Source organism: Copadichromis virginalis, linkage group LG14, assembly GCF_057382275.1.
Source record: "Copadichromis virginalis isolate Kocher_CV1m ecotype Utaka linkage group LG14, C_Virginalis_male_GT1.1, whole genome shotgun sequence".
NCBI classification, from domain to species: Eukaryota; Metazoa; Chordata; class Actinopteri; order Cichliformes; family Cichlidae; genus Copadichromis; species Copadichromis virginalis.
In genome coordinates this window covers 25,651,699-25,679,258 of record NC_140631.1, presented here as the reverse complement: position 1 = coordinate 25,679,258, position 27,560 = coordinate 25,651,699, and the positions used below count along the sequence as shown (strand labels likewise).

Sequence of the window (27,560 nt, the reverse complement as noted above, 5' to 3'; positions counted from 1 at the left end):
ACAAAGAATAACGGCTGTTCTGAAAGCAAAATCAGAACGGTCTGTAGTGTGGCTGTAGCTCAGAAGATATGAAGTGTGTGAATGTCAGATAGAAAGCAGTTACATAGAAAGTAGTTGCCTAAATGGGTGTGAATGAGGCAATTGTATAAAGCCCTTTTTGTGATCAGGTAAACTAGAAAAGCGCTATATAAGAACCAGTCCAATGTGGGATGAAACGCTAGAGTACTAGAAGGGTATCCCTAATAAAGTTCCAGTAGCGATAGATATTACCATCCAAACAAAAATGAATAAGGGATTTCTTGTGGTTGTTAGAATCATTTTCAGGCTGTGTACCAAAAACGTCTTTAAGTTTGAAGGACTTATAATTTTTTTTCTATTTCTTTTCAAAAACTGTTGTTGGTATTAAAGTAAGTTTATAAAACAAAAAGACTGATTGTTCATTGGGCGCAACATTTTCTAATTATGTTTGCACAGCCAAAAACTGCTGTGTTGTTAGATTTGGCTAATTGAGTAACAGTGCATCAGCCATCTTGGTTGTGCCTGTTTTTATCTGACATTTGTCAGCATAATCATGTTCTTTGGAAGAAAGGCTAATCCATACAGGAAATCGACAAAGAAACGCTAAAGATTTCATGCAGTTTGCAACAGTACAAACTGATCTAACATGAATGGAAACACAAGTGGGAGGATTGGTGGACAATTGAGCAAGAGGACAGATGTATCAGAATGTGATTTTAGATGCCTGACAGTTTCCTCATCTCTCAGCTTCAGTATCTGGGATACACAGAAACAACTCTGAACAAGAGTGAAGAGTCAAGTTGTGAATAATGATCCAATCCAATCCAATTTTATTTATAAAGCACTTTAAAATACCCAGCACAGGAACAAAGTGCTGTACAGAAAGTTAAAACAATAGAATAACAGAAAACAGCAAAAATAAATAAATAAAACACATAATACATAAAATTAAAACAGCCCTATATTAAAACAAAAACAAGATAAAACAGCATCGAATCACTTAAAAACAACTGAAATAAAAACAAAAACCAACATCTCACGTGGTGTCAAAGGCCAGGATAAAGAGGTGGGTTTTCAAGAGTGACTTAAAAACAGATAACGAACTGGCCTGTCTAATCTCTGAAGGAAGCTCGTGCCACAGTTTTGGAGCTGCTACAGCAAAAGCACGATCTCCTCTAAGTTTACGCCCAGTCCTGGGTACATTCAGGAGCAGCTGATCAGCTGACCCCATATGGAAAAGATATATATAAATCTTATAAAGTTTTTATCTGTCTTGTATGAAACTTGTATGAAGAGTGAAAACACATATAAGATCCCTTGAAAAATTATATAATGAAACTTGTATGTTTTGTATACTTACTAAAAAAATATATGAAAGTAATGAGAAAGTGGCCACTTTCATGAGTAAATCATATATGTTTTTACTATTTCTTTTCCATATGGGACCTGAGAGAGCGGGTGGGTGTGTCAGGCTGTAGCAGCTCAGAGAGATAAGATGGGGCTAGGCCATGGAGAGCTTTAAAAGCATTTTAAGAAGAAAGAATTTTAAAATGAATCCTAAAAGAAATGGGCAGCCAGTGAAGTGAAGCTAAAACAAGGGAAATGTGCTCAAACTTTCGAGTGCCAGTTAAAAGATGAGCTGCGGCATTTTGCAACCTCTGTAGATGACTAATATATGATGTGCTTACCCCAATATAGAGTGCATTACAGTAATCCAGCTGAGTGCTAACAAAGGCGTGAATCACAGTCTCAAAGTGCCGTGAAAGAATAGGCTTTATTTTTGCCAGCTGCCTGAGGTGAAAGAAGCTAGATTTTACCACTGCTTGATTATTAAACTTCAGATCACAGTCCACTTTGACCCCCAGATTTGTGACAGTTGGCTTAACATACTGGGCCAGGGAATCTACATACACATTGGGGGTCTCAGTGGGGCTACCAAAAACCATCACTTCTGTCTTTTTATCATTGAATTTTAAAAAGTTAACAGACATCTAAGCCTTAATGTCATCGAGACCCTGAAGTAATGGCTGTGTAAGGTATCTGCCTTTTTTCTTTAGAGGGACATAGATCTGACAGTCATCAGCATAAAAGTGGAAAGCAATGCTGTGCTTTCTCAGTACAGAACCAAGAGGAAGCAGATATAAAGAGAAGAGGAGGGGGGCTAGAACTGACCCCTGTGGGACACCACACAAAAGGGGAGCGGAGGACGACGCATAGTCACCGAGACTGACACAAAAAGTTCGCCCCGCCAAGTAGGACCTGAACCACTCCAGTGCTGTTCCCCTAATGCCCACCCAGTCCTCCAAACGAGAGAATAAAATGGCACAATCCACAGTATCAAGCACAAGAACAACACAGTCCCCAACATCAGTCGCTAAAAATATGTCATTAAAAACTTTTAAAAGGGCTGATTCAGTGCTATGAAATGGTTTAAAACCAGATTGGAAAACCTCTAACACATTTGTGTTAGATGATCTTCTAACCAGATGAAAGAAAAAGTAAATTAGTCAATGAAACACATGGTTTCTAAGACTTCACTTTATTCTTGGATCTGTATGATGTCAGAGGGCAGATATCCTTAATTTGGTCATGTTACCTTCTATTCAAACCTACTATTTCTAAAGTGCAGCCAGTCAAAAGAAAGCCAGCTTAAAGGGAAAAATGGATTATGAGGGAGAGAAGCTGAAACAGTTTGTTTCAGACAGCTTGATAAACTGAGGGGGCTGCACCAAAGCCCAGTATAAGATTAAAAAAAGGGGGGAACAGTGTGTGCATACAAAAATGTATGTCTATAGAACGACAGATATAGTTAAGAATGGTTGGCTGACCAAGGCAATATACTCTGATGTGTTTGCATGTCCCAAGGGATCCATGCCGTGTGATTGTTCACACGGGATGGGGTGTGCCCAAGCACCTATCTCAGGAACATCTCCAACACTGAGGGAGATTTAGCCTGTCTGACCCCTCTGTCTGACCTCTGAATGGTCTTCCACCGGGCCCCACAAACCTCCTGTCTGCTGGCGTCTGGATATAAGCCCCTGAGCAAGATTCTTTCAGGTCTGGTTTATAAAAAAGCCGTGGGAGATAGTTATGTCACATGTACACAAACCTCTGTAAGATTGCAATATTAGCCAAACAATACAGTAAAGCTATCCGAATAGTCCAAGCTAAATCCAAATGGGTGTAGTCTAAGACAGATGTAAAACACGGCTCCGCACGTCATGACCTGTAAGCTCACAATAACTCTGGGCGTGCCACATAACTGATGTTCTACCTATGAAACAAAAAGACAAAATAAACATGGTAAACATGTCCAGCTTAGCATCTGCATGTTAGCACTGTCTACAAGCTAACATTAGCATGTAGCTCAAAGCTTGGTGGTGGATTACTAAAGTCTTGCTATCATGCCTTAGACCTTTTCTTTTTTTTGGACTGCACCCTACTCATTTACCAAATTTTCTTTTTTTTCTCAGGGGGGGCAGCTTTTCAAATCAAGCAAAAATACATTTTGTGAGGCAAGACAAGGAAATCATGTTAGTGGTAGCAGGAGCAGTTTTATTAACCCTCATGGCAGTGATTTTCATCCAGTCTACTACTGCAGCTAATAGCTCAGGCCAAGAGGCATTATCGGCTACAGTAAGGGGATTAGGCCGCCATGTTGGTTCACACACACTGAGGGGGGAGAAGGGGTAAGGAAAAGCACGAAGGGGTGGGTGAATTGCTGGTGGATCTGGAGATTGGGATTGTAGAGATTAAGAGATTTTCTTTTTCATTCATGTTTTTACATTTTACGTGCTCACACCACACAGTGAACTGCCAGCGAAAACAAGCATGGAGTGACCTCCAGCTGTGTTTTAATTTAGAGCACAATCTTTTTAATAGTGCTGACTACTGAATTTATATTAAACTGACTCTACATTTGCCATCACGAATTTACAGCCCCCCCTTTTCAATTTTGTAGGATTAAGATAGCGTTGCTCTTTATGAGAAATGTATCTCTGTGGATATACTGAAGGGTTATGAAAGAAGCAGTCAAGGATACAAAAATATTCAATTTATTAGCGTTCAGGAGGAGAGGAGCTGACAAGCCTCTACCATACCTTACCCATAGACTGTGCATTAAAGACGGCGCTAGCTTCTGGGTCTAAAAAATTATGCCAGTGTTGAAGCCCCTTGAAACTTGGTTTCAAAAAGAGGTCAATTTGTATAGACGTTTTATTAGAACGTTAACATCTTGACCTGTAACCTTAGCCCTTCCCCGATGAAATTATGCCTTAATCATCAGTTTCAGTTGTCAGTGATTAGAACATGATGCTTATTTTGTATATAATGGCCCCCATTAGCGTCAGAAAGAGTAATAAGGCAGGCCCATCCCACAGATAATGATTTGGGATGGGCCTACTTTGTGACTCACCTAATGTGTTAGTCTCAATCCGATTAACCTCTCACTGGTCACATTAGGTTTCAGAACACGAGTTACAATGAGACTTCACTAATCAGTGAGAGATGTCACCATGGCTATGTCCATCTTTTATTGCCTATGTGTTTACCAGATGCAATCCAGTCAAAGAGAACAAAACAGATTTCCAGGCTAATGTAATCAACACACCTAGCAGCCTTAGTCTTTCTGACTGTATTGAACATCTTCCTTGCCACTAGCATTTTCCCATGAGTAGATGGCATCATTATCACTGTGGAAGCACTGCTACTATTGCCCTGGGGTTAGGCAGGTCTCCAAGCAAAGGTCTTCTTTTTGCCCCTCCCTTCCTTCCCTCCCCATCTCCAGCTGCCTCCCTCTTCCCGCTCCTCCACAACCACCCACACATGCAGGGCCTTGGAGTGGGGGTATGTCACCAGGGTGCAGAGGAGGCTACCCCCCCCCTGTCCCCTTCTGGCTGCCTCTGCCTCAATTTTATCCCACAACTTAGACATTCACATTATTCACACTCTCATTACACATACATATAGGATCTTGGGGGTGGGCACAATCACGGAGTCCAAATCACCATCAGGGTGTATACCTCACCCCTGACGTCGTTGCCCACCTCTCAATTTTAAATACACTTAGTCATTGAGGGTTAGCAGGAGGGACTATGCGCTTACCTGCTGCTCCTTGGCAGGTAGCTCCATGCCCTCCTGGGTTTTAATTGCACCTTAGAACACATATGCATCAACACTACAATGAGCGGGTGGAGGGAGGTTTGGAGTCTTCTCCCACCCCCATTCTCTGCGGCCTGCTGGAGCGGGAGGGCTAGTAGGAGGAGTTGGCCGTCCGACTGCGGTCTGGGGTGTGGGGCCTCCCTGCTGCTGCGGAGTCGGGGTGGTCTGCCTCTCCCCACCGCAGGGAAAAGGGTAACACCACCTGGGTCTGGGTGCAATTCCCCCCTCCAGGGGCAAGGGTACCTAGACCCGGTTTGTAGAGTACGCTTGGGGAGTGTGATTGTGTGTACAGCGTCTCTTTATGTCTGTCTCCACGTTGGTTGAGTGTGGAGTGAGTGCATATGAGAGCATGAGGGTGGGAATGGATGTTTGTGTCTGTGTGTGCCTGTATGTCTGTGTCTATATGTCAGGTTGGGTATCAGACGCCACCTCTCTGGGGACACCTCAGGCCCTCCAAGGTTTGGAGGCCTATCTCCACCCACCACCACTTCCCCTGCTGGTGGCGGACTCCCTCAGGTGTCGGTGTGTTGGTGGTTCTTTGTGTCTGGGGGTGGGCGTCCGGGTACACACCGGCTCACTCCTTGGCGGCCGCTTGTCGGGGCCTGGGGCCTGGGGCTCGCTCGGGCCCCTTTGGAGGTGGGGTGCCCCCGGCCTCTCGGCCTAGGGCTCGGTCACTCAGGCGCAGCTGGGGGCCGGCGGAGCTCACGGGCGCGTCACTGCAACTCCCCCTGACTTCTGCTCCGCGGCTGCTGGGCGAGCCCTCATCTGGGACTCTCCTCAGCTCTTACTGGGACAGTGGCGCGGCTGCCCCTCTGTTGGTCTTCCATGGTCTCTTGTGTTCTGGGGGCCTCTGGATGTCTGGAGTTTTGATCTCCTCCATACCCGCTTCACACCCTGGAGGACGGGGCTGTGGCCCCCCCACACTCCCTAGCAGATCATTACATGGAGAAACCTTTGGAATGCAAGCATGCTGATCCACACAGGTATGCACACATGGGTATTCACAGACGCGGACTAAAGCTTTCTTGGCTGCTGCCTCAAAGCACACTGTGCGCTGTCTATCTTGCGTGCTGCACAATATCGTTTATTACTTAGTAAATACTGATATCTATGACTAGCTAGTTTATTGTGATGGTGCTTTGTTTTCTCTATTATTATGTTGCTCTTTGTTGTTTGCTGTCTCCTCTGTTTGTTTTTGTTTGTTTGTTTGTTTGTTTTTTTTCTCCATACAGGTGACCCAGGAGTTTTGTTTTTTTTTTTGTCTCTCTTCCCCCCCCTTCTCACCGTCTCTTCTCCCCTTTGGTTTTCTTTCTTTCTCTCCCCCTCTCTCTCTCATTCATTCCCCCTGTCCTATTTATTAAAAAAAAAAAAAAAAAAAAAAAAAAAAGCAAAGGTCTTCTTTTTACTTTGTTCGTGCATTGCTAATTACATTGATTAAATCTACTGGGCTTGCACTGTCGTCAGTGTTTTTGTCTGCGAAGTATTTGAACAGTCTGTTTTTCAAGGCCGTGTGAAGGACACATACCTAGCCAAACAAGGCAGCAATCCACCCCTTGAGAAGGGAACAATAAACAAGGTGGTCAAACCTCCAACTTCCTTTCATATCTAGTGTAAACTTACTTACAGGTCTGAGTGACCTCTGCTCTGGTGCAGAGCAGTTAGAGCCAGCATGTAAACAGGACTATTAATATACACATCTTGCTTACATAATGCACTTATATATAGATAGAGAGCTTTCATACAGCACACATACATACATGTATGTCCAACAGCTGTACATTTTGCATTGTGTTGTCTAGTTTTATGTTCCCATGTTTTCTGAGTAAACTATGTGGCAACAACCTCGACAAAACTGTGATTAGATAATCACTTACTTTAATATTGTGCAGAACTATTTTCCTCTGACGCAGTTAACCCTGATCTTCAGATTGATATATGTGTGTGTGTGTGTGTGTGTGTGTGTGTGTGTGTGTGTGTGTGTGTGTGTGTGTGTGTGTGTGTGTATATAAGAACTGAATAGCTGAATCCTTTGATTTTGGGACAAGGTTAACAAGTTTTTTAGGCCTGTGTGAGATTTAGTGCCTTTCTATATGCAGTCTATATGCAGACATTTAAAATTAAAGTTCACCAATGATGCTAAATAACAACCCAAATAAATGTGTAGTGGTGAGATTTTCTTCTAGAAGTACAATGCATTTGCCATTCTTTATTCTTATGTGAGATTATAAACATATTTTTACCATTACACTAATATAAAAACACTCCACTTAAAATACTCCACATGGTCAGTGGAGGCGGTCTTGGGTTTCCAGAGTGTATGCTGCACATAGCGAGTGCAGAGAGCAGATATATGTGTAATAATGAAAAGAAGATGGAGAAAGCAGGATTAGAAAACAGATCAGTCACACAGCTGTTTATTCTTTAGGCCCATGTCATTATCTACACAAAAGAGCTAGTGAACAAGCATGGAGTAGGAGGTAGAAAACGAGACACGGAGAGAGGGTGGGCTGGTGAAAGAGAAAATTCTGAACGCTGTGCCATACAGTATCATATGACTTCTAAAGCAAGACTGCGCAAAGGAGCTGGGAAAGGGAGGCGTTACAAGAAGGGAGTGTTGATCTCAGCAAATCAGACCTCTCACTTGTTCAGTCTGGTTTGTACTGCCCAGACCTGGATGTTCCCTGCAACTGTCCTGTGGGAAGATTGGCTTCTGCCTATGTTTTTAGTCTACAGGTTGGCTGCCCTTCTAGGACCTCGTATCTCATCCAGCTCTCTAACTTGAACCCCACTGTGACATTCTGACCAATGGTTAGAGAGACTCTGTCCCCTAAATGGAGTGCTGCAGAGGAAAATAATCTATTTATACTTGTTCTTTTTAAAAATATAAGACACAACAGACCTATTAAAGCCCTGATTTTTTTAAAATGTACATAAGAAAGAAATTTGCTTATAATGGTTACATTTTAATAAGCTGTACAAGGTCAGAAATATTCTATGACATCAACCTCCAGTCAGGACATTCTAACTGGCTGATCTAAATGACTTTGTATAACCTTATGTGTCTCTAAATGAATTAACTTGACTTATTCATTTACAGACTTAGCCTTGTTTATGTATAAGAAGAATGTTCCTTCAGAGCTTTCCAGCTCATGATGTCCGGCACAGGAAAAATGATACGGGAGCTCGACTTGATCTGCTGTTTTCTGTGCCTTATTCTGATATGTGTGAGGTCTGATCCCTGGGGTTGACCTTCAGTGCTGCCATCTGTAAGGGTAAGCATTGTGTAAATAGTCTTAATGTGTCTTCATTTCTCTTTTTTCCTGTTTGAAAACATCAGAATTGTCTCTAATGAGTTCTCAGAATGATTAAAGAGTGAAAAGACTACAAGCTGTCTTTGTTGCAGTAGAGAGTGGTTCTCAAACTTTTCACAGTGAGTACCACCTCATAAAATATATGGCTCATGAAGTACCACCCTTATGTGGTATAGTAGTATTTCTTATTTGAATGTTATTTATTTTAACTGTCATAAACAGGATGTAACGAGTGATAATAATAACAACTGTACTGGCATCCAGGCGACAGTTCCCGACTCACCGACGGCATCTCCCACACCTCCACCGATTCTCCCGGGGGCCTTCGACTCATCGATGGTGGCTGGGATCAGGGCACGGCAGCACCACGGAAAAGGGCTGTGTTTTTACCATCAGTGTGACAGTGCCGTGCCACCTTTGCAGTTTTAAGGCCCAGGGAAATGAGCCCGCCAGTGCTCTGTAGCGGCGATAAGGAAAGGCTGCTCTTCATAGAGGACTCACGCTCAGGGAGCCGTTTTCTGGTTGACTCCGGTTCCCAGAAGAGCCTCGGGAACTCTCGTGTCATCTTTGCATGCTTCCATGATAGTATATAGTATAGTAGTATATTATTTAATCTTAAAAAAAATTGGAGATTTCCTGCGTACCACCAGAGAGAGCCCAAGTACTACTAGTGGTACGCGTACCACAGTTTGAGAACCACTGCAGTAGAGGAGCACTGCTGCAGTGGCAAAAACAGCTGAACTGTTCTCTGTGCGATATTGATTGATCTCAGCTCAATGTGGGTCATTTATTTAAATACTCATGGTGAAACAAACTTAAATGGGCACATTTAAGTTTGTTTTGTCAGGTGAATAAGGTGTCTTATTCACCTGACAAAAAATTTGTCAGGTGAATACTATGTACGCACATGACCTATGTAGTATAATTTGTTCTTGAACATTGGCTAAAAGGAATGTTTGTGACTGTGGGTGTGAACAAACAGCTGTGACCTTCCTCGGGTAACTCAGTGCACCTAAAGCCAACTGACAGACGCAGGGAGAGAGACAGGGCATGCAGATAGATTAGATTACCAATCTGTGAAGAGAGACAGTGCCAGAAAGCGTGCTACTGTATTCTTATCAGACGATAAAAAAGCACGCAAGTTTGAAGAAGCACAGGTTGTCCAAAGGTATTTATGTAAGCAATGGTTAACAAGAACTTGCACTAGCACAGTGTTGAAATCTCCTTGTTGGCTGCCACAATCTACAGTTTTAAAAATACATCATCAATTAACTCAGCAAAACCTGTCAGACTCAGCTAAAATACCTCACTTGCTAACAGCAATTCAAAGTCTGCTTATTCTTCAAAACAAGTCTTAGTTTATCCTGAGACTAAGGCAGGCAAAAGGGGAAAAGAGCCCAGGGAAGAGGAGTATGTGGTTAAACACTTAAAGCTAAAACACATGGAGTAAGACAACAGCTTTCCAACACATGGTGCATTTAAGTACAGCCCATGTGTGGATGCACACACTGTGTGGGTAATTAACTCAGAATGTAGCTTTATCTTATATAGAGGAACAACAAAATACAAGCACGGCTATGTAATGAAATGCAGATGTGATGAAAGAGCACCTTGGCCATTCAGCTTTGTAAAAAAAGGAAAGGTTAAAGCGAAAATCTGGTGCAGCGTATTTATTTTACAGGTGACAGAAAGTCAGACATAGTTTACTCGCTGAGGACAAACTTGATCTCTGAAACTACTAATGTTAAAAGAAAGTGATTGGACTTCTATTGTTAGAAATATTTGTTGTCCCTTTAACATCAAAGATAAGCAACTTTTCATCAATGCATCTGTGAGGACCAAAGAACTTTTAAATCATAAAAATTCCTCAGAAATTCTCGTTGGTCTGTTCTCACATTCATTTTGCAGCAGCGACAACAAATGTCTGCAGTGACCAGCTGTCCACAGAACCCCGATCACGGTGAAAGTAGAAAAGCAGCAGATTTTAATCAAACACCTTTAAATCAAAAATTCTTTATTGATAAACCAGTTAATGTTAAAATGTTAAATTATTTAACAGCACAATATTTCCAAAATTACATCAAGATAATATTTTTATGAAAGATTATTTTTGTCCCTCAGGAAATGTCATAGACTAACTGTCGGTCTAGAGCGTGACACCACAAAAGGCTAAAAAAGGAAAAAGACGAGTTCTTTATTTGATGTCAAAGAGCTGATGAGCTCTTTGAGTTCTCTTTTCATTCGTAATGACTAACTGGGTCCCTTTGTCTATGTATTGTCCTGCTACCTTTTCTTTTCTTTTTCCTTTCCCCTCACCCCCCTACTGTTCACAGCAGATGGCTGCCCCCCTTGAGCCTGGTTCTGCCGTAGGCTTCTTCCTGTAAAAGCAAGCACTTTCCCACTGTTGCGAAGTGCTTGCTCACAGGGGTCGCTTGATTGCTGAGGTTTTCTCCAAAATATAATATGGTCTTTACCTACAGTATAAAGTCGAGGCACTTTAATGACTGTCATTGTGATTTGGCAATATCGAAATAAATCCTCTCTTATGCTGAATCCATTCAACCAACTTATCCAACCATCCAAAGCCGAGAGGTAGGATACACCCTGAACCGTTCACCGATCTACCGCAAGGCTTTTGTCCCGAATGCTTTTCAAGTATATCATTTAGGATTAAATGTTAAGCAGTACACTCTTGTTGAATAATTGAAAGTATTTCACATTCAAATGGAAGTTCATTTGTCATACATGGAGGATGGCTCTAGGCACGGCATGTGAGTCTGACTGCGCAGCGCAAATCTGTAAATAAGTTCGGGAGGCCCCTTCTGATCACAGAAGGCTTTAAGAGATCAGATAGGCTTTAGGGGGCCCTCTCATCACTTGTGGGCTGCAGGGACAGTAGTGACAGCGAATCTACACATGGCACATGCATAAGGAGCTTTTTTGTAATGAAGTTTGCTTTGCAGTACTGTGAGGCTGGGCTTTGTGAAAGCAGTGCTTTGAGCCAAAATCTAATGTAGAACATGCACGCTGTTGAAAGTGTACAATCCTGAGAGTGACGGTCGAGATAATGTTTCACTAAAAACCACAACTTCAGTTTACTTTGACATTTGTGTATAAAATGCACACTTCACTTTTTTTTCTCACATAATACTAAATGTAGAACTGTTCAGGAGTCAGGATCAAAGTGCCATTTCAAGAGTGTTTTGTATCGCTGAGCACACACAGTGTATGATTGAACAGCACACCTCACTTATCACAAAGCAAGAAGCGTAAATGTTTGCTTCATAAACATTATGTTCTAGCAAACAGAGTTCGAGCATAATGGCCTAATGGCATGGCTTCCCCCATCTCACTCTCTTCTTGGTTCCTTTTTTCAAGTTTACCATAGTTTGCATGAGTATTATTCCTCAGCCTCTTTGAATATTCAGTCATGAAATTTCCCCTCAAGGGGTCTTAGTGGGGAAAAAAAAGATATTATTTCCAGACTTTTCCTCTGTCCAACATTCCTTCCAGATAAACATCCTGGAATATATTTTCATCATGACTCTGCACCTTATCATAACTCAGTACCGCAGTACAGCACCATGAGTCAGCACTTTGTCGATTATTTAGTTTGTGGACGACTACTCTTAATTTTGTATTTTTTTATTTATCTTGTTTGAAAAACAGCGTGGAATGAGTGGAAGTGTTTTCATACTTCACCCTGATCCTGCGCGATGACCGCAGCAGACCAGGATAAAAGATAGGGCATTGCTGCACTGGCACATTCAGGTGGAGGGGTATCAAGTTTCCTTTCAGCCTTTCTCATTTCTTTTCTCCCAGTCTCTCACTTGCTCTTCTCACGATACTTGAGACAGCAACGTTTTGTTGTTCACGTCCCCATTTCATAGGTCACATGAATTGCCCCTGTTTGTGCGCCGTGTCCTTATTCATGCTTGATTATCAAGCATCAAACTGTAGAAAAAGAGGGAACTAAACCTCCGGCCAGATGCCACGTGATGATAAATGCTAATGTTTACAGCTGAGGTGGTGCTGAATTTGCCATGTTCTCTGCCTTGGTTTAACGTGTCAGTGTTAAAGACATTTAGATTCAGCTGAGGTTTTCTGGACATATCATAACATATTTCTTCCAATTTCTTTTAAAAAATGAATAAAACCTCATCTCCAAATTAAGTCAGTTACAACTACAAAAACATAAGGGCAAAGTAAACACTCTTGGGCTCAGTGAATATAAAAAAAAAACCACTTAGTGCAATTTTAAAATGCCAAAGGAAGCCTTATCCTTATCACAAGGCTGACCGAGATCCATAAAAAAACCCTCTCCAACAAATATTTACTAACTTAAGTGCTGCCTAATAAAAGTCTTATATAAGACTTATAACAACAAGCCAAGGACACCGGTGTTATTGAACCTGTTCGAAGAACAGTACAACTTTACTGACACACAGATGTACGACAAAATGCTACATCCACCCACCAAATTTCGGTCTTCTTTGAAGACTTTCTCTACTTTCTTTATGCGGTCAGAGCGTAGTGAGTCAGTTAAAAACTCCAACCTTCACATTTAACTAAAGTTGAACTAATAACTCTCACCCATACATGTGTTATCATAGCATTGCTGTTGTTTTTGCTCTGAAATATGTGCATTTAGAAGTCAGACACTTCAGTTTTAATATATTAAATAACAGCAGAAACTCATCTTCACAGCGTGTGCATTGTGTGTTATTATAGATGGGGCCTTCTCAGCTCTTGTGCGCTAGCTGGCTTAGCCATTGAAGTTGTCCTTTCTCACAGGGTAATGCACTTTTCACAGAATCACGGTGATTCCTTCAATCATTCACACAGTCAGGGCGAACAGGGCCTAAGCTTTAGATAACAAACTTGGCTTGTAGAGCACAGCTTCCTGCCAGTCTGAGATCTGGTCCTGTGGGCATTATTTGGTGTTGAGGTGTTTTTCCCACAAATTTCAGCCAGTGGGAGTCTTTAAAAAAAGCACCTGAATTGTAGTTTGACTGTAAGCTATCCTCAGTATGTCCTGAACACTTACACATAAATTATAAACAATCGGACTGTAGGCCTCTGTGGCCCAGACAATGAGTCTGTCTCTTATTACATCTTTGTGCACACCTAGCCAATGATTGGAAGTCAGGATACTAACATTTCATGGATGTTTTAAGCCTTTATTTTCATCTGAAAGTTGCTTTCTTATTCAACGCTGTATTACTCACTTTCATTCTTAACTACTGTCAACACATTTCCAAGAAAAACACACGGCCCGTTGCTTCACAGTCATTCACTCATCACTACAACTGGGTGAGAAACAGTTTCCAAAGAACATACTGCTCCTCAGTGGCCATTCTTTGCCATCCAGACACGCCAGATGTCAGATTAATGTTATTACTGCACTTGTCGTTCCACGTGCGTTACCCTTTCATGATCTAAGAGGTTTCTTCTTCGTTGATTTGTGACTTGGGGAGAAAGCAAATAAAGCCGCAGAGGAGGGAGGGCACATCAAAGCCCCAGTGGCTTCCTCCACAGTTGTAGAGACGAACCCTGGTGGCTTCCTCCACAGCTGTAGAGACGAACCCTGGTGGCTTCCTCCACAGCTGTAGAGACGAACCCTGTACCTCTCCTCCGCTAATGTGCCCTAGTTCAACTGCTGTTCAAATGAAAAGAGGTAATCTGGGAAGGGATTAAAGCTGACAGATATTCCAGTGGATCTGCATCATTTTTAAATGTGCCACACCCTTATTTAAGAGCCCCAATACAAAGTAAATGTAAATAGTTGTATTCACTGAAAGTTGGAGACTTAAAACTGTATCATCACATGTGGTTGCCAATTTCAGCCCTCAATGGAAGTGTTGTGATGTCACTGCATGATGCAATATATGTTGCTTGTTTCAATCTAGTGAACACCACACATCATAAAAGCATCTCATTATATAATATGAAAGTACTGTTAATATCTACAGACTTTCTCTGTTCTGTAACTGATGTTAAATTAACCAACTTTCCCTTTTTTAAAAGGTAAAAGGTCTAAAACGTCTCCTTACAGAAACACTTGTTTTTTTCCCAATCATCCAGCCAGAGGCTCATTCATGAGGCCCTTACCATATTCTTTCTTTCTTTTATTAATGTCATGGAACATGTCCCTGTTAAAACATGCCAAAATCTACGTCAATATAAAAAAAGCAAGAACATTTTCTTTGTTGATGTGTGACTTGATGAATGCAGTAGCAGGCTCCACACCCTGTACCTCTCGTCAACTCATGTGATCTAGTTGTTTAACTGATGAAAGGTAGTAATCTAGGAAGAGATTAGAGCTGGCAAATATTCCTGTAGCACTGCATCATTTTGAGTGTACCACACCTTTAATTAAGAAACCCATTATAAAGTTAATTTCGACCTTTTTTTATTTATTTGATAAAAGTTGGACACTTTTCAAAGACTTTTCAACGTCTTTTGCACGTGGTTGTAACTTTCAGTTCAGGTGGTTAGGGGAAATTTTTATGCTGTCTTGCTTTTAACAATGCGTGACGCAACGACATTTTTATTAATACGTTTCCGTCCAAAAACGCTGTTTTTTTTATAATGAATGTTGCAGCCTTGGTTAGACACGCCCAGATTACTAAGAGGTGGGCGTGGAATGCTTCCCGGTAGATAAGAACCCACGCGGTCCTCAAGCGACATTCACTAATCGCAGGAGGAAATTTGTATGCAGTTGCCTTAATTTTAGAAAGGTCTCCTGCCACGTTGCTGCTAGTTTTCAGACACGTTTTCCTTCGTTAAGTTTTAGGGGAAGTTTAAACGCGCGTCATGGCCTCGACGGTAGACATGATAGAGAGCAGCAAGGAATCCAACGGTGAGGCTCACCTCGACGAGCCCATGCCCAACGGGCTGGACAGCCCCAAGAAGAGCACCCCGGAGACGTTGTCTCAGCGCGTGCTGAGGATCGTCAAGGCCAACCTGCTGGTGATTCTCACCGTGGCCGGGGTTATCGTTGGTGTTTTTATTGGACTTGGTGTGCGTAACGTAACACTAACGAGAACCCAGGTGATTTACATCGGCTTCCCAGGTGAGATTCTCATCCGGTTGCTGAAGATGATCATCATTCCTCTGGTGGTCTGCAGCCTGGTGTCCGGAGCGGCCAGCATCGACCCCAAAGCCCTGGGCAAACTCGGCGGCTTGGCTATGCTCTTTTTCCTGATCACCACCTTGATTGCGTCCTCGATTGGGGTCGTGATGGCTTTCATCATATCGCCGGGGTCTGTGTCCGTCAACAAGCCGGCCTACTTGGAAGAAGACGTGCCTGCGCATAAAGAAATTATAGACTCCTTCTTAGATTTGATAAGGTAAGCGAAACCTTAACTCTTGCTCACACACAGTCGGTCTACATACTCTCAAAAAAGTCGTTAAACCTTCACATGTAATTAGGCCTGTATGTAATGACGCGCGTAGGACGCTCCAAAGATCTAATAATAGTAGCCAAGTTACACAGAGTAACCTGTTGTACGTGTAGCAGTACTTGTAAGAACCAGATCGGGCACATGTCTTCTTAGTTGTCCACTACAGCCGGACAATGCAGTGCTGTAATGCCAACAAACGGTTGCATCAGCTGTGTCCTCGCTGAGGGTTAACTCCCCGGCACAGTCCTGTTGTCCCTTCTCGGGCGCTTTATAAAAAAATGAAAAGATTTTATTTTGTGTTAGTGTTTTGTTTTTTTCCAGGACCACTAAACCCATACACTGACTTATTTGGTAATATTCCACGTCTTGTCCAGTGTGACGTTTACACGTGGAATCACAAGACGTGCGTGAAACTTGTCCCTAATCGCAACTGTGGTTCAAACACTTCCTGCTGGGGGCTCACTTGTACTGCTGCTACACGTGTTTTATCTTTAGTCTGACTCGCTTTACGCTTACGCTCACAGGTTTTCTGTTCGCAACTTTTGTCAAAGTTTACTTTGAAACACATAACACGGAACATGGCGCAATGCCGTTTAAACTTGTTGAACTTGTTAAGTAAAAATGACTTCCGTCTGTAGGTGCCCATGCGCCCCCACCCGCCCGACATTTTTATTTTTATTTTTTAAATCAATGCGTCATGTTCACAGGGCATTCATGAAGCATGTGTCACCTCTATGGTGTGGGAGAGGGGACACCCGGAAGCATCTATGACCATTGTACACAAACAACTGCGTCAGAAGGAAATGTTCCACGTCATCTAAATAACTATTACATGTTCCTATTGATGTTGGTCCACTGTGCACGCTTCCCCTGTACCTGCTGTGTTTTGGTCTAACACTAATTGGGGGGTGAGGGCTTTTCTTACATGTCAACAGCAATTCAGTGAAGCTTAGTTTTTCTATTTTTTGGAATTTTTTTTTTTTATTCTAAAGACATAACTACACAGCATGATGCAACAGCATAGTCTGAAATAAAGTACAGTGTCAGTGTTTCCCACCACAGAGGTTAAAAACATGTTTAGAGTGTAAACAAGAAGACTTTGGGTTTACTGTTTGGATCTGTAATCTGAACCACGAATCACGTTAAGCTTATTTGGTTTGCCTCAAGTAGACGAGATGGAACACAGACAGTCTTAAAACACCTCTAAGAGTCTGTTTACATCCAGTCTTAATAATGCTTGCAACTATTGCATCATTATTCCTGGTTAGTTTGACTGGTCTGTTCATGGTTTGCTCAGTCTGGCGCTCGGTGAATCACGGACTTGTGCGCTATGAAAACCAGAATATTCCACTCGCCACCCACCCCTTGCATCGTGACTTACCCTTGGCAACACATCCATAAAACAGTCCTTGTGCCCTGATGGAGATTAACATTTTTACCTGACGTTAATTGGCACGTTACATAACGTGGGGTGGGAGGCAAAGACAAGAGATGATAAATATGAAACAAGGGTAATGTTTGTCTTGTATTGGACACATGCCACCGTTCCACATGCACGCACATTATCCCAATAGAAGACCCGTGCCTCTCATTAGCGTGAGCCTGGTCAGCCGGTGTCCTGGTTACCTTTGACAACAAAGGCAGCGTGGAACTTACTGGGTGGAACTGACTGAAGAGCTGTTCATTAAAGTGCAATAATGGCCTGGTCATTGTTTGCAGACGCACACTCATACGAAACAGAGCAGGGGAAAAAAAGACAACACACCACCCACACACCACTCCTACACATCCTTGTTGACATATCTTATCAGTTGCATTTTTTTTTTTTTCCCTTTTGACCTACAAAACCTGTGGGTGATTCTGCGAAGCTAGAACATGTTTTTGTTTTTTCTTAGTAAACTTAGTTATATGAAGATCTTCTATCTTTGTCATCCTGTCCTTAGCTGTCAGGAGCTCAACAGGCCTTTGAGATGCTGGGATTCATTCCCATTCTTTAGAACCATAATCTATTTTTCAGCTTAAGTGTTTCATCCGTTTGTCCACCTTATTAAGTGCCCGAAGTTTCTGTTGTTGGGTTTGATACTAAACGTGTACCATTTTCCCAAAGCAGCTGAGGGATGGTGTAACAGGATGGTGTCAAGACGTCAGAAGATCTGAGCACAAACAATTGTCCGTTTGACATAGGAGACCCACCCGCCTAATAGGCATGTGATGGCCCATTGTTTTCATACCAACATTCCAGTTAAACAATAAAATCAAGTTTATTTACATTCAAGTCGCAAGTTCACCTCAGAGTGAACAGTTTCGAAGGAGCATGGCATCCACATGTAGACTTGAGTAGGATAAGGCGGAAAAAACGAAACATTGTGTTCTTTTTGTTTTAAATTTAATTAGCGCTGCGGTTTGTACCTGTGCCAAGAATAAGTAAACACAGCGGAGAACAAGGAAGTGGAAGTGTACGAGTGAGCCACGCTTGTACTCGGGATTGCCATCTCTGTGCAAATGTAGTGTACGTGTACCTGTACCTATAGTCAGGAGTCCTGCCTCCCATTAATACTATACAAGGATGTGATGGCATGTGAATTCTAACAATGCTTGAAGTCTGGATTCTCTTTAGATTCTACACACAGATTATTATGCTGATCACTTTTGTGCTGATGAAACATTAAATACTTAAGCCTCTTTCCTCTCGTCATCTTACTACACTCAGACTATGCCAATCCATTTGAATATCCAAATGGTGTGAAAGCTTAGCAGTCGTTTAGTCCCCTTTCACGGCTGTTTGTGACGCAGCCGGTTTTCTAGTTCTGCCACGTCATGCAGTCACATGATCCTTAAGCTTGAAGCACTGCAGCGCCAATGGAAGGGACTGAATGACCGGAAAGCGGTTGAGGAGTTAATGCCTTATTACTCTAGATCTGTTGCAGACAGCTGCAGGGGTAACGGGTGCACTTTGGGTTTTTCGTGTGTTCTTGGGAAATTTAATACACAGCTGTACCTACTCTGTGGAAGCCAGTGTGTATGCATGCACTCGTTAGCAGGTGATGGATAAGGTCACAGCAACACGGGGGGGAAAAAAACGAGATTAACAGTTAAATTCTCTGAGCTGTTTTTTTTACATGGCGAGCCTTGGACTCCTCTCTGTTTGAGCTGTCACTGATCATTTGAAGAGATAGCATTTGTGCTTTCAATGTCACAGGATCAGTAGCAGTATTGCTCTATAGTTAGCTGAAACTCAGTAATGAGTCAAAGCAGGTCAGCCTGTAGTTTTTAAATTAAATTTCCAAGCAGCACATGTGACATTACTCAGTGTTACTATTCTGTGCTTTTTTAAAAAATAAATAAAATGTATTTTGAGAACAAACCCAAACAACCAAACCTGTTTTCTGCACTTTAGTTCCCAAACCTGTCATTTCTCTGCTCTCTATCACAGCTAGTAATCCACTTCACACTGAGCACAAGGATTTGAATGTGTTGTATTTTTTTATCCACAGAAACATCTTTCCCTCCAACCTTGTGTCTGCTGCTTTTCAGTCTGTAAGTATTGGATTTGAATTTTTTGGGTTGTTGTGGGTTTTTCTTTTTAACATAGTCATTCCACTGAATTGTGTAACAGAGCTATGACGATAAGCTGATTATGTGCTAATTAGTCTACTAAACTAGCAATTTCTTGCCTCCTGTACAGTATACGACCTCCTATAAGCTGATGAAAAAGAATGGCACAAACGGAATCGCCAATATCACGGTGGAGAATGTGAGCAGAGTGACTGGCTGGAAAATGAACTATAAATACACTCAAACTACCTGACTGTATTCTTAAACTGAGGGCTGAATAAATGTGTTTTCTTACTCAGTGTTTTGTTTTTAACGTGTGCTTTTCAGGTGCCTTTTGGAACAGACCAGGATGGCATGAATATTCTTGGTCTCGTAGTGTTTGCCATCGTGTTTGGGGTGGCTTTGCGGAAGCTGGGAGAGGAAGGAGAGATCCTGATCAAGTTCTTTAACGCCTTCAACGAGGCCACCATGGTGCTGGTGTCCTGGATCATGTGGTAAGGACACCTGGATGCTTTTTGGGTTGGGGAAGGAATAAAAGAACAGAAAATGTTCACGTGTGAAGAGCAAAATATTCAATTACAGCAAAGTGTTTTTTAAAGAGGACCACGCTGCTGTTTTAAACCTGCTATTTGAATGAATAGAAGCGTCTGCATCCTGCAACTACTGTGCATGTGCAGTTGCATAACATTATGGCTTTATTAAAGGCTTGATTCGCAGTGTCGACAAGATCCCCGTCTCTCCTAACATTAGAGCACTCAACAATATCTTTGCTAGTTATTTTTATGGATGCAGTACACCAAGACAAACTATTTAAAAAGTTTTGCTACATTTCTGGCTGGAGTTGTGTATTTAATGGACAGATACGCGAGGAATATTGTTGTTGTTTTTTTTTTATCTTTAAGTGTGCTCTGTATCAGAAACTTAAACTACATCACTGTCTCGTCTCTTCCCTTGCAGGTATGCCCCAATCGGTATCATGTTCCTTGTAGCTGGGAAGATTGTGGAAATGGAAGATGTTGCAAGCCTGTTTGCCAGTTTGGGAAAATATATAGCCTGCTGCCTCATTGGACATGCTATCCATGGAGCACTTGTGTTGCCAGGCATCTACTTCATCATTACAAGGAAGAACCCTTACACCTTCCTCTGGGGGATATTCACGGCTCTAGCCACAGCCTTTGGAACAAGCTCCAGGTAATAAACGTGACTCTCAGGTTGTTAAATACTGAATGACTTAGATTTCTGTCTTCTAAAGCAACAGTGTATCTCTACATCCTTTCTGCACGCTCACGGCCATCGTTTCTTGCTTCTTAGCTCTGCCACGCTACCTCTCATGATGAAGTGCGTGGAGGAAAAGAACGGCGTATCCAAGCACATCAGCCGCTTCATCCTGCCCATTGGAGCGACGGTCAACATGGACGGTGCGGCTCTCTTTCAGTGCGTGGCCGCAGTTTTCATTGCACAGCTGAACCACGTTTCCCTTAACTTCATCCAAGTCATTACCATCCTGTAAGTCCCAAAGCCACCAAAACACACCTTTAGTTAGACAGTGACATGTAATACTAAATCAATTGTACCACTGGCTTACTTATCAAACAGTTGCCTAATAATAGAGGTGATTTCAGTGGCTTTTATAATCATGACAATAGATTTGTGTCTAACTGCTACTGTCCATGCTTTTTGTACTTTAGTGTTACAGCTACAGCATCCAGCGTTGGAGCAGCGGGAATTCCTGCAGGCGGTGTTCTGACTTTAGCTATTATCCTGGAGGCAATAGGACTCCCCACCAGCGACATCTCTCTTATCCTGGCTGTTGACTGGCTTGTGTGAGTATACAAACTTTGGACGATGTTGACCGTGATGCCCTAGATTTACAATAATGTAGGGCACACAGCTGGCTGTAAATACCCTGACATTAAAATGGCATGCCATCTGTTTTGTCTTCCTTCAGCGATCGTACCTGCACGGTGCTCAATGTGGAGGGTGACGCTTTCGGCGCGGGGATCTTGCAGTTCTTTGTGGACAGAGATGCCAAACGAAACGGAGCAGAGCTGAGCGAGGTCCGGCTGGAGGCCGCCCCCGAGAGCTCGCCGCTCATTAGTAAACGAAGCGATGCTCAGAAATCAGGGTCTGGTGAAAAAGAGTCAAGTATGTAATGTGACTGATGACATTTTCAAGGACTCCTGGCTCAGTTCTGATACTTGTTTGATATTGTGGGGGGAGAAAAAGAAAACTGAGCATCAAGCCCCTCATTTCCGTTGTCTGCTCTGAAGAAAAGAGTATAGAGAGAGACTAGACAATGTCTCTGACTTCAACACTTTTCTGGAGGGGTAGCTGAAAACACACATGGGGCGCATTTAGCGACCTTTTCAAGATTTTTTTTTTTTATTTTTCATTGTGGGTGAGATTGTATTGTACACTAGACTGGCTGCTTTAACTCCTGTGTGTGTGTGTGTGTGTGTGTGTGTGTGTGTGTGTGTGTGTTACTAGAGAGTAAAAAATCTGATTGGTGAGTAAGTTTGTCATGTGACCAGTGCATCCACCCACAAAAGCTGGACCAATGAACTTCAACACGTAATAGGCGGAGCTTAAGTTACATGAATGCACTGGTCTGTCACTAACGTTTTGCCCCATTTCATTTGTATTATTGAACCTGCGTCTTAGTAAATTACCGGCAAACACTCCACGGGACAACGGAGAAAGCCTCTGACTTTATAAGTAGAGGACCTCCATACTGTTCACTGCACCCACTGTGTAATTATTGGAAGTTGTCAACTTTAAACATGTTTTGGCTACTTTCATGCAGAATTCATCCAGTGATGTTTTAAACTGCAAGTACTTCGTATTTGAGTTTAAGTGCATTCTTTATACTCTGCATGGAAGTAGCAGGGTTTTTTAGTCTTTTAGTGTGTTTACGGTTATTATGTGAAATGACCTTCTCACAGTGAGGGGATGAAAAGGCAATAAATCTGTCCTAGAGCCTCAGTTCGTCTTCTGAAACACACCAAATGAAAACACGTCCTCAGTAATCACCCAAAGTTGAATGAAGGCCTCTTTGCTCATGGACCTGCAATATGTAATAAAATGGGCGCATGTGGAGAAAAATGCTGCGATCACCAACACATCCTCAGGTTTTGACTTTGGCTACAAGACTTTCCTCTGCGTGCGCCTTAAAATACTCCAGGACCAAAAGTTAAATAGACTCTGCAACAGAATTCTAGTCACACTCTTTGGTCTGCTTTGCTCTTGTGCAGGTACAAGTGGTTTAACACACACTATGCAACAGTGACTGTTTGATGTTATATGTCATATATGAGCAACTAACTTCCTTACACTACAAGGATGTCTCTATTTTATGAGAATGAGAGGTGTACACACCTAAATAACTTTGGTAAAGGGAGAATCTCATAATCTGTCTTGGCTATCATGGGTGTAAATGTGGAGTAATAGCCGGGTGGCCTCCACCCAACCAAGAATTTCTGGTAGGCATTTGTAAATTTATTTCTTTAAGCTCCAAAGACATTTGTAGTATTTAATTTTGTAAATGCTAGTAATTCCAAACTTTATTTTTCCAGATTCAACTTTTGGCAAGTTGTTGGATTTGGATATTTTTATTTATCAGTCTCTTCTATTTGGTGTGAGCTACAGTTTTAAATATATTTTATGAGATGCTTCTTTAAAAAAGTTTATATCAGTGGGGTAGACTTTAAGGCTCTGGAGAGAAGTTGTTAGATCATCGATACTAAAGAGATACTGTCTGGGGTTGGGGTATGGTGATGTATCCAAGAGAGCAATGCAAGTCCGGCTGGCCGGGAACTGAACCTCTTCCCTAATAAACGCTTGGCTATTGAAGTACCCAGACACTTTTTAAATGGATGAAAGTAATATAGCACAATAGTATATCTTTTGCATCCATATCAATTGTTAATTAACATCTTATATAGACATGAGTTGGGCAAATACTGTTAAATCCAAAACCAGATATTTTTTAAGCCTGCTTTCTTAGCCTTCTCATTACATTAGCTTTACAGAATTTCACATGACAATCATTTAACTGCAACCTTGAGGTCTTAGCATTTCTTATGTCATAAGAAAATTCTTTATTTTTTTTTTCCTGTTCCTTTTGTGGTGCAAGATTACTTCCTGAACTCTTCCATTATGTGGCTTGATCATGGTTTTGTTTGTTTAAAGTGGACTATGGTTGTAAAATAACTTATTGTCTGAATGTACTGTCAGCAACCTTTCAGCAATAAATGGTTTTTTTTTATACATATAAATAAGAGGATGTGGCTTTTTGTGGACAAACCCTGTTTTTAACTCTTACTGCAGAGACTAATCAGAAGCACACAGTAATACAAATCAGAAAAGACACAAAATACTTTGTCTTTATGTTTAGAGACTGTAAAGCAATGCAGCCTCCCACTGATACATAAGCCTGGGCACATTAACCAGGCCATATATGAATACTAGAAGCAAAAAAACAATATAAACACACCTCTAGGGACACAATATGTAGAGCAACAACATGGGAGAGGCTTGATTGTAATGCTAGTTTGCATGACACGTTGGGTTTGTGATGAACACGTGAGCCGTGTTCCTGTAGAGTTGTATTCCTGCCTACACTCCACCCCTTTGGTCGTCACAACAACAGCACTTGGCGTTAATTAGTTGTGTTGCGCCATCTAGTGGTAACAGCTATTTACAAAATACATGAAACTTATTCTTTTATTGTAGAAGTACATGAAATCATTTGACACCCTAGTACATTAGATACAGGAAAAACTACAGGAATCATGTGGCAACCAGGGGAACTGAGTAGAATACTGAATTTCCTTTTCATAATATTTATAAATATGTAATTATTTACTTGAATTCTAAGGCATGGTAGAGCAATCGTCCATAACAGCATGAATAACACAGGTGTGCTTCTCATTTCATTAGATGGAAGTCTGCTCAGCTGCAGTTACCAGCTGGCTCTACCACAAACTAACATTCACTCATAAACTGAGACGTGCAAAACAAGGCAACAGAGTTCAAAAATCATAAAATACCTGTTAGGCTAAAGCCACTTATTTAACACACATACGTCTGTATAATACCTTAAATCCTGCTTAAGATAAAATACAATTTAGTTTTTAAAAAATCGTTTTTTTTTTTCAATTATCTACCTTTTTTTTAAATTTTTTTTTATTACAGCAGTAGTAGTTCAATGTTTCTGTACAACACATACACACCACAGCCTTATGTCAGTACACTAGTGTATGGATTTAAACTTTTCAAGTGTGCCTTTCAAACAAAATGCTACCGCTCAGGCAAATAAATAACGTGTGTTCAACATTAGACTTTACATCCGAACCACAGGAAGAACAATCTAAGCATGCAATACACAGTCTTCTGATACACATGTGGTGAAGGTAACAGTAAATGCAGTCGTTTTGGCACCATATTAAATCTTTTTTTCACACATGACCTCCAGAAAATGTTGAGATGATTAGATGTGGATGTCACACAGACAAGAGGTACTCGACCATTTACGGTCAGATAAGAATGTCGGACATTTGTGCTCTCACGTGAATCTCAGTTTGGTAATGTCTCAAAGCATTCAGGGCTGCAGTGCACGTGTGTAAAAGGCTTTACTTTCCATTATCTTTCACAGACAATTATTTGAGGCAAGATTTTCTTTGTATGTATGTAAACCTAAATGGGTCTGTAGCCCTCCGGTATGACTCATAATTTGCTTCTGTCCAGTCTCTTTTTTGCAGGGTTGGGATACTGGGGGTTCTCAATCGCCCCCTCTCCAAATTTAAGTTCCAAAAAGGCTCTGTGGTTGTTAGGGCCATAGGCAGTGATGCCAGCAAAAGGCATGGGTACCAGTGGCTGCAGGAAGTGTTCTGGGAACTCGACATCTTGTTTATGTTCAGTCCACGTATCTTTGGTCATGACGCCATTACGTGGATAGAACGGCCACAGGTCAACGTGCAGGTGGTTAGCCTCACTGTACTGGACCCTGTAAAAGTCTCCTTCCACCGCACGCTCCCACACATAGCCATTAGCATCCACCAGAGAGCCCGAGTCCAGGTTCTTTAAATGATCGCAGTTGGGTACATCCTCCAGATAGATACCAAGGTCTACATCATAGTCCCATGGGATGATATCTTGATGGCGTACGGCGCCCAACAGAGTACCTCCCTCTAGCCAGTAGCGCACACCTGAGCGCTCCAAGATATTGACGACATACTTGGTGGTTTCCCTGAGTGCTCGCAGACAGCAGGGAGGTGTCCAGCGGTCCAGATAAAGATAGTCTGGAGTGTCATCCTGCACAGTGCCAAAGCAGCGTGGTGTCTCTTTGCTGCAGCCGTACCACTGTTCCCTCCCATCAGGCAGCAGAAGACGCTTCAGACCGAAGCTCCTCATTAACTTCCCCGTGGCCTCCTTTAGTCGAGTGTCAGCCTTCCACTGGTTGTGAGCAGAGCTGAAGAGAGGCCGATGGTTTGCAGAGAAACAGGGGCCTTCCAGGAGTTTGACCTTCCAGCCTCTCAAAGAAGTCTGGATGAAGAGTGAAGAGAAGAGAGGCCTTCCAAGAGGGACAGAGAGGTTAAAAAGATCCTCAGTCCGAATGAGTACGACTGCATCTCCCTGTAAAGCTGTACATACACTCCCACTGCTCCCTGATGCAGCTGTTGAATAGATAGCTGTCCACTCTCTGAGGTTCACCCGCAAGTGGAGACACTGCACAGCAGATCGAGCCAATACGGGTGCAGCTACTAACCTCACAGGCCCTCCACCCTCTCCTTCCAACTCTCTAATTAACCTCTCAATAGCCCTTGGTTGCTCCAGCTCCACTCCATCAGGCACTAGCAGCACAAACTCTGTTTGCACATGAAACTCAGGCCTGTGAGCTTGTGGTGGTTGGTCTGGGCTGGGGGAGAGGATAAGAAGCCGAGCACCCTCCGGAAGCACCAGTGGAGGGTACGGTGATGTGTCAGCTACAGCCAGGAATGGAAGCTCTGGCCTCTGGTGAAGGAAGGAATTAGCCACATCCCCAACATAGTTTTCAAAATGTTCAAATTCCCGAAGTAGAACAGTTACACGTGGGCCTCGACTGTGTCCCTCCACTCCAACCACTCCAGGCTCACCTCCAGCTCCTGCAAGTAACCCTCCGAGACCAGAGGCTGGTAGGGCAGCCCTTCTTGTGCCCCTGCCAAGTTCTTTCCTCTTCTCCATCATTTGCTGCTGGGCTCGGGACACATAATAGAGAATGAGGAGGTTGAGGATGATGGCAATAGTTAACAAGCCCTGACAGAAACTGATCCGCATGGCAACTAATATTTCCTTTGCAGTTTATTTCAGGAGAATAACTTAAGTTTGAATCAAGAAATCCAGTGGCTGGTCTCGGACCCCCATCAGTGTAACAGAGAGTCGCATACAACCTGTAAATGACAGAAAAATGTTGTGCTTTGGTTCCAATACCACAGGCTTACGTATAAGTATAATGTATTGATCTGCATATGAACATCACAATTTGCACACAGGATATTTAATTTAAACAAAGTAGTCAGTGAATGACCCAAGCCATAATCACATTCTTGTGGAACTAGGACATGATTGTTCCATGACAGGTTCTAGTTGCATTAGAAATTAATGAAAATAGGATAGTAGCAACTCACCTTCATCTGAATGTATCGGTTTTATTTCATATAAGACAATCGTTTGTAGGGCCATAATATCATTCAGAAGTTAAAAGAGGCTTTACCAACGTTAAGCCAATTATGCCCGTTATGCTCGCTATATGTGGATTTCATGATGATCTTTTTGAGCTGGTAGCGTAGTAGCTACCGAGGTTGAATCGGCAGCAGCAAACACAGATATTAACTTGAGTTTAGCTCATATTTGTACGGCTGTGGAAGAAATAGTCTCCAATATTTTTTGGAAGAAACTCACACCTAATGATCAAAAGAATATATCAAAAGCGCAAGGCTTAACACAATCCCAAACAAGAAACCCAGCTGCACGACTTTAGCATTAAGCTATCACATTGTTGCCCGCAGCAACAGGACAACTTCCGGTTGAAATCCTTCAGAATAAAGCTATTGTAGGGGGTGTCCAAATCTGG

The 27,560-nt window shown here is 42.3% G+C and overlaps 2 protein-coding genes and 1 long non-coding RNA gene across 3 annotated transcripts; 2 read left to right on the top strand and 1 right to left on the bottom strand.

Moving 5' to 3' along the window:
• Positions 1 to 7,651: 7,651 nt before the first annotated feature.
• On the top strand, positions 7,652 to 11,202 carry LOC146694052 (uncharacterized). The gene is made up of 3 exons (XR_014914853.1): positions 7,652 to 8,450; positions 8,539 to 8,608; positions 8,712 to 11,202. It is a non-coding gene; the product is annotated as an uncharacterized LOC146694052 (long non-coding RNA).
• Positions 11,203 to 15,159: 3,957 nt separating this feature from the next.
• On the top strand, positions 15,160 to 23,712 carry slc1a5 (solute carrier family 1 member 5). Its single transcript, XM_085430140.1, has 8 exons — positions 15,160 to 15,841; positions 19,390 to 19,432; positions 19,581 to 19,649; positions 19,778 to 19,944; positions 20,408 to 20,641; positions 20,762 to 20,956; positions 21,139 to 21,273; positions 21,399 to 23,712. The coding sequence occupies exons 1-8, from the start codon at positions 15,306 to 15,308 to the stop codon at positions 21,601 to 21,603; spliced, it is 1,584 nt and encodes a 527-aa protein (XP_085286266.1). The 5' UTR covers positions 15,160 to 15,305; the 3' UTR covers positions 21,604 to 23,712.
• fkrp (fukutin related protein) lies at positions 23,040 to 27,490 on the bottom strand. The gene is made up of 2 exons (XM_085430139.1): positions 27,115 to 27,490; positions 23,040 to 26,877 (listed from the first exon to the last, which is right to left on the bottom strand). The coding sequence occupies exon 2, from the start codon at positions 26,762 to 26,764 to the stop codon at positions 25,175 to 25,177; it is 1,590 nt and encodes a 529-aa protein (XP_085286265.1). The 5' UTR covers positions 26,765 to 26,877; positions 27,115 to 27,490; the 3' UTR covers positions 23,040 to 25,174.
• Positions 27,491 to 27,560: the final 70 nt, after the last annotated feature.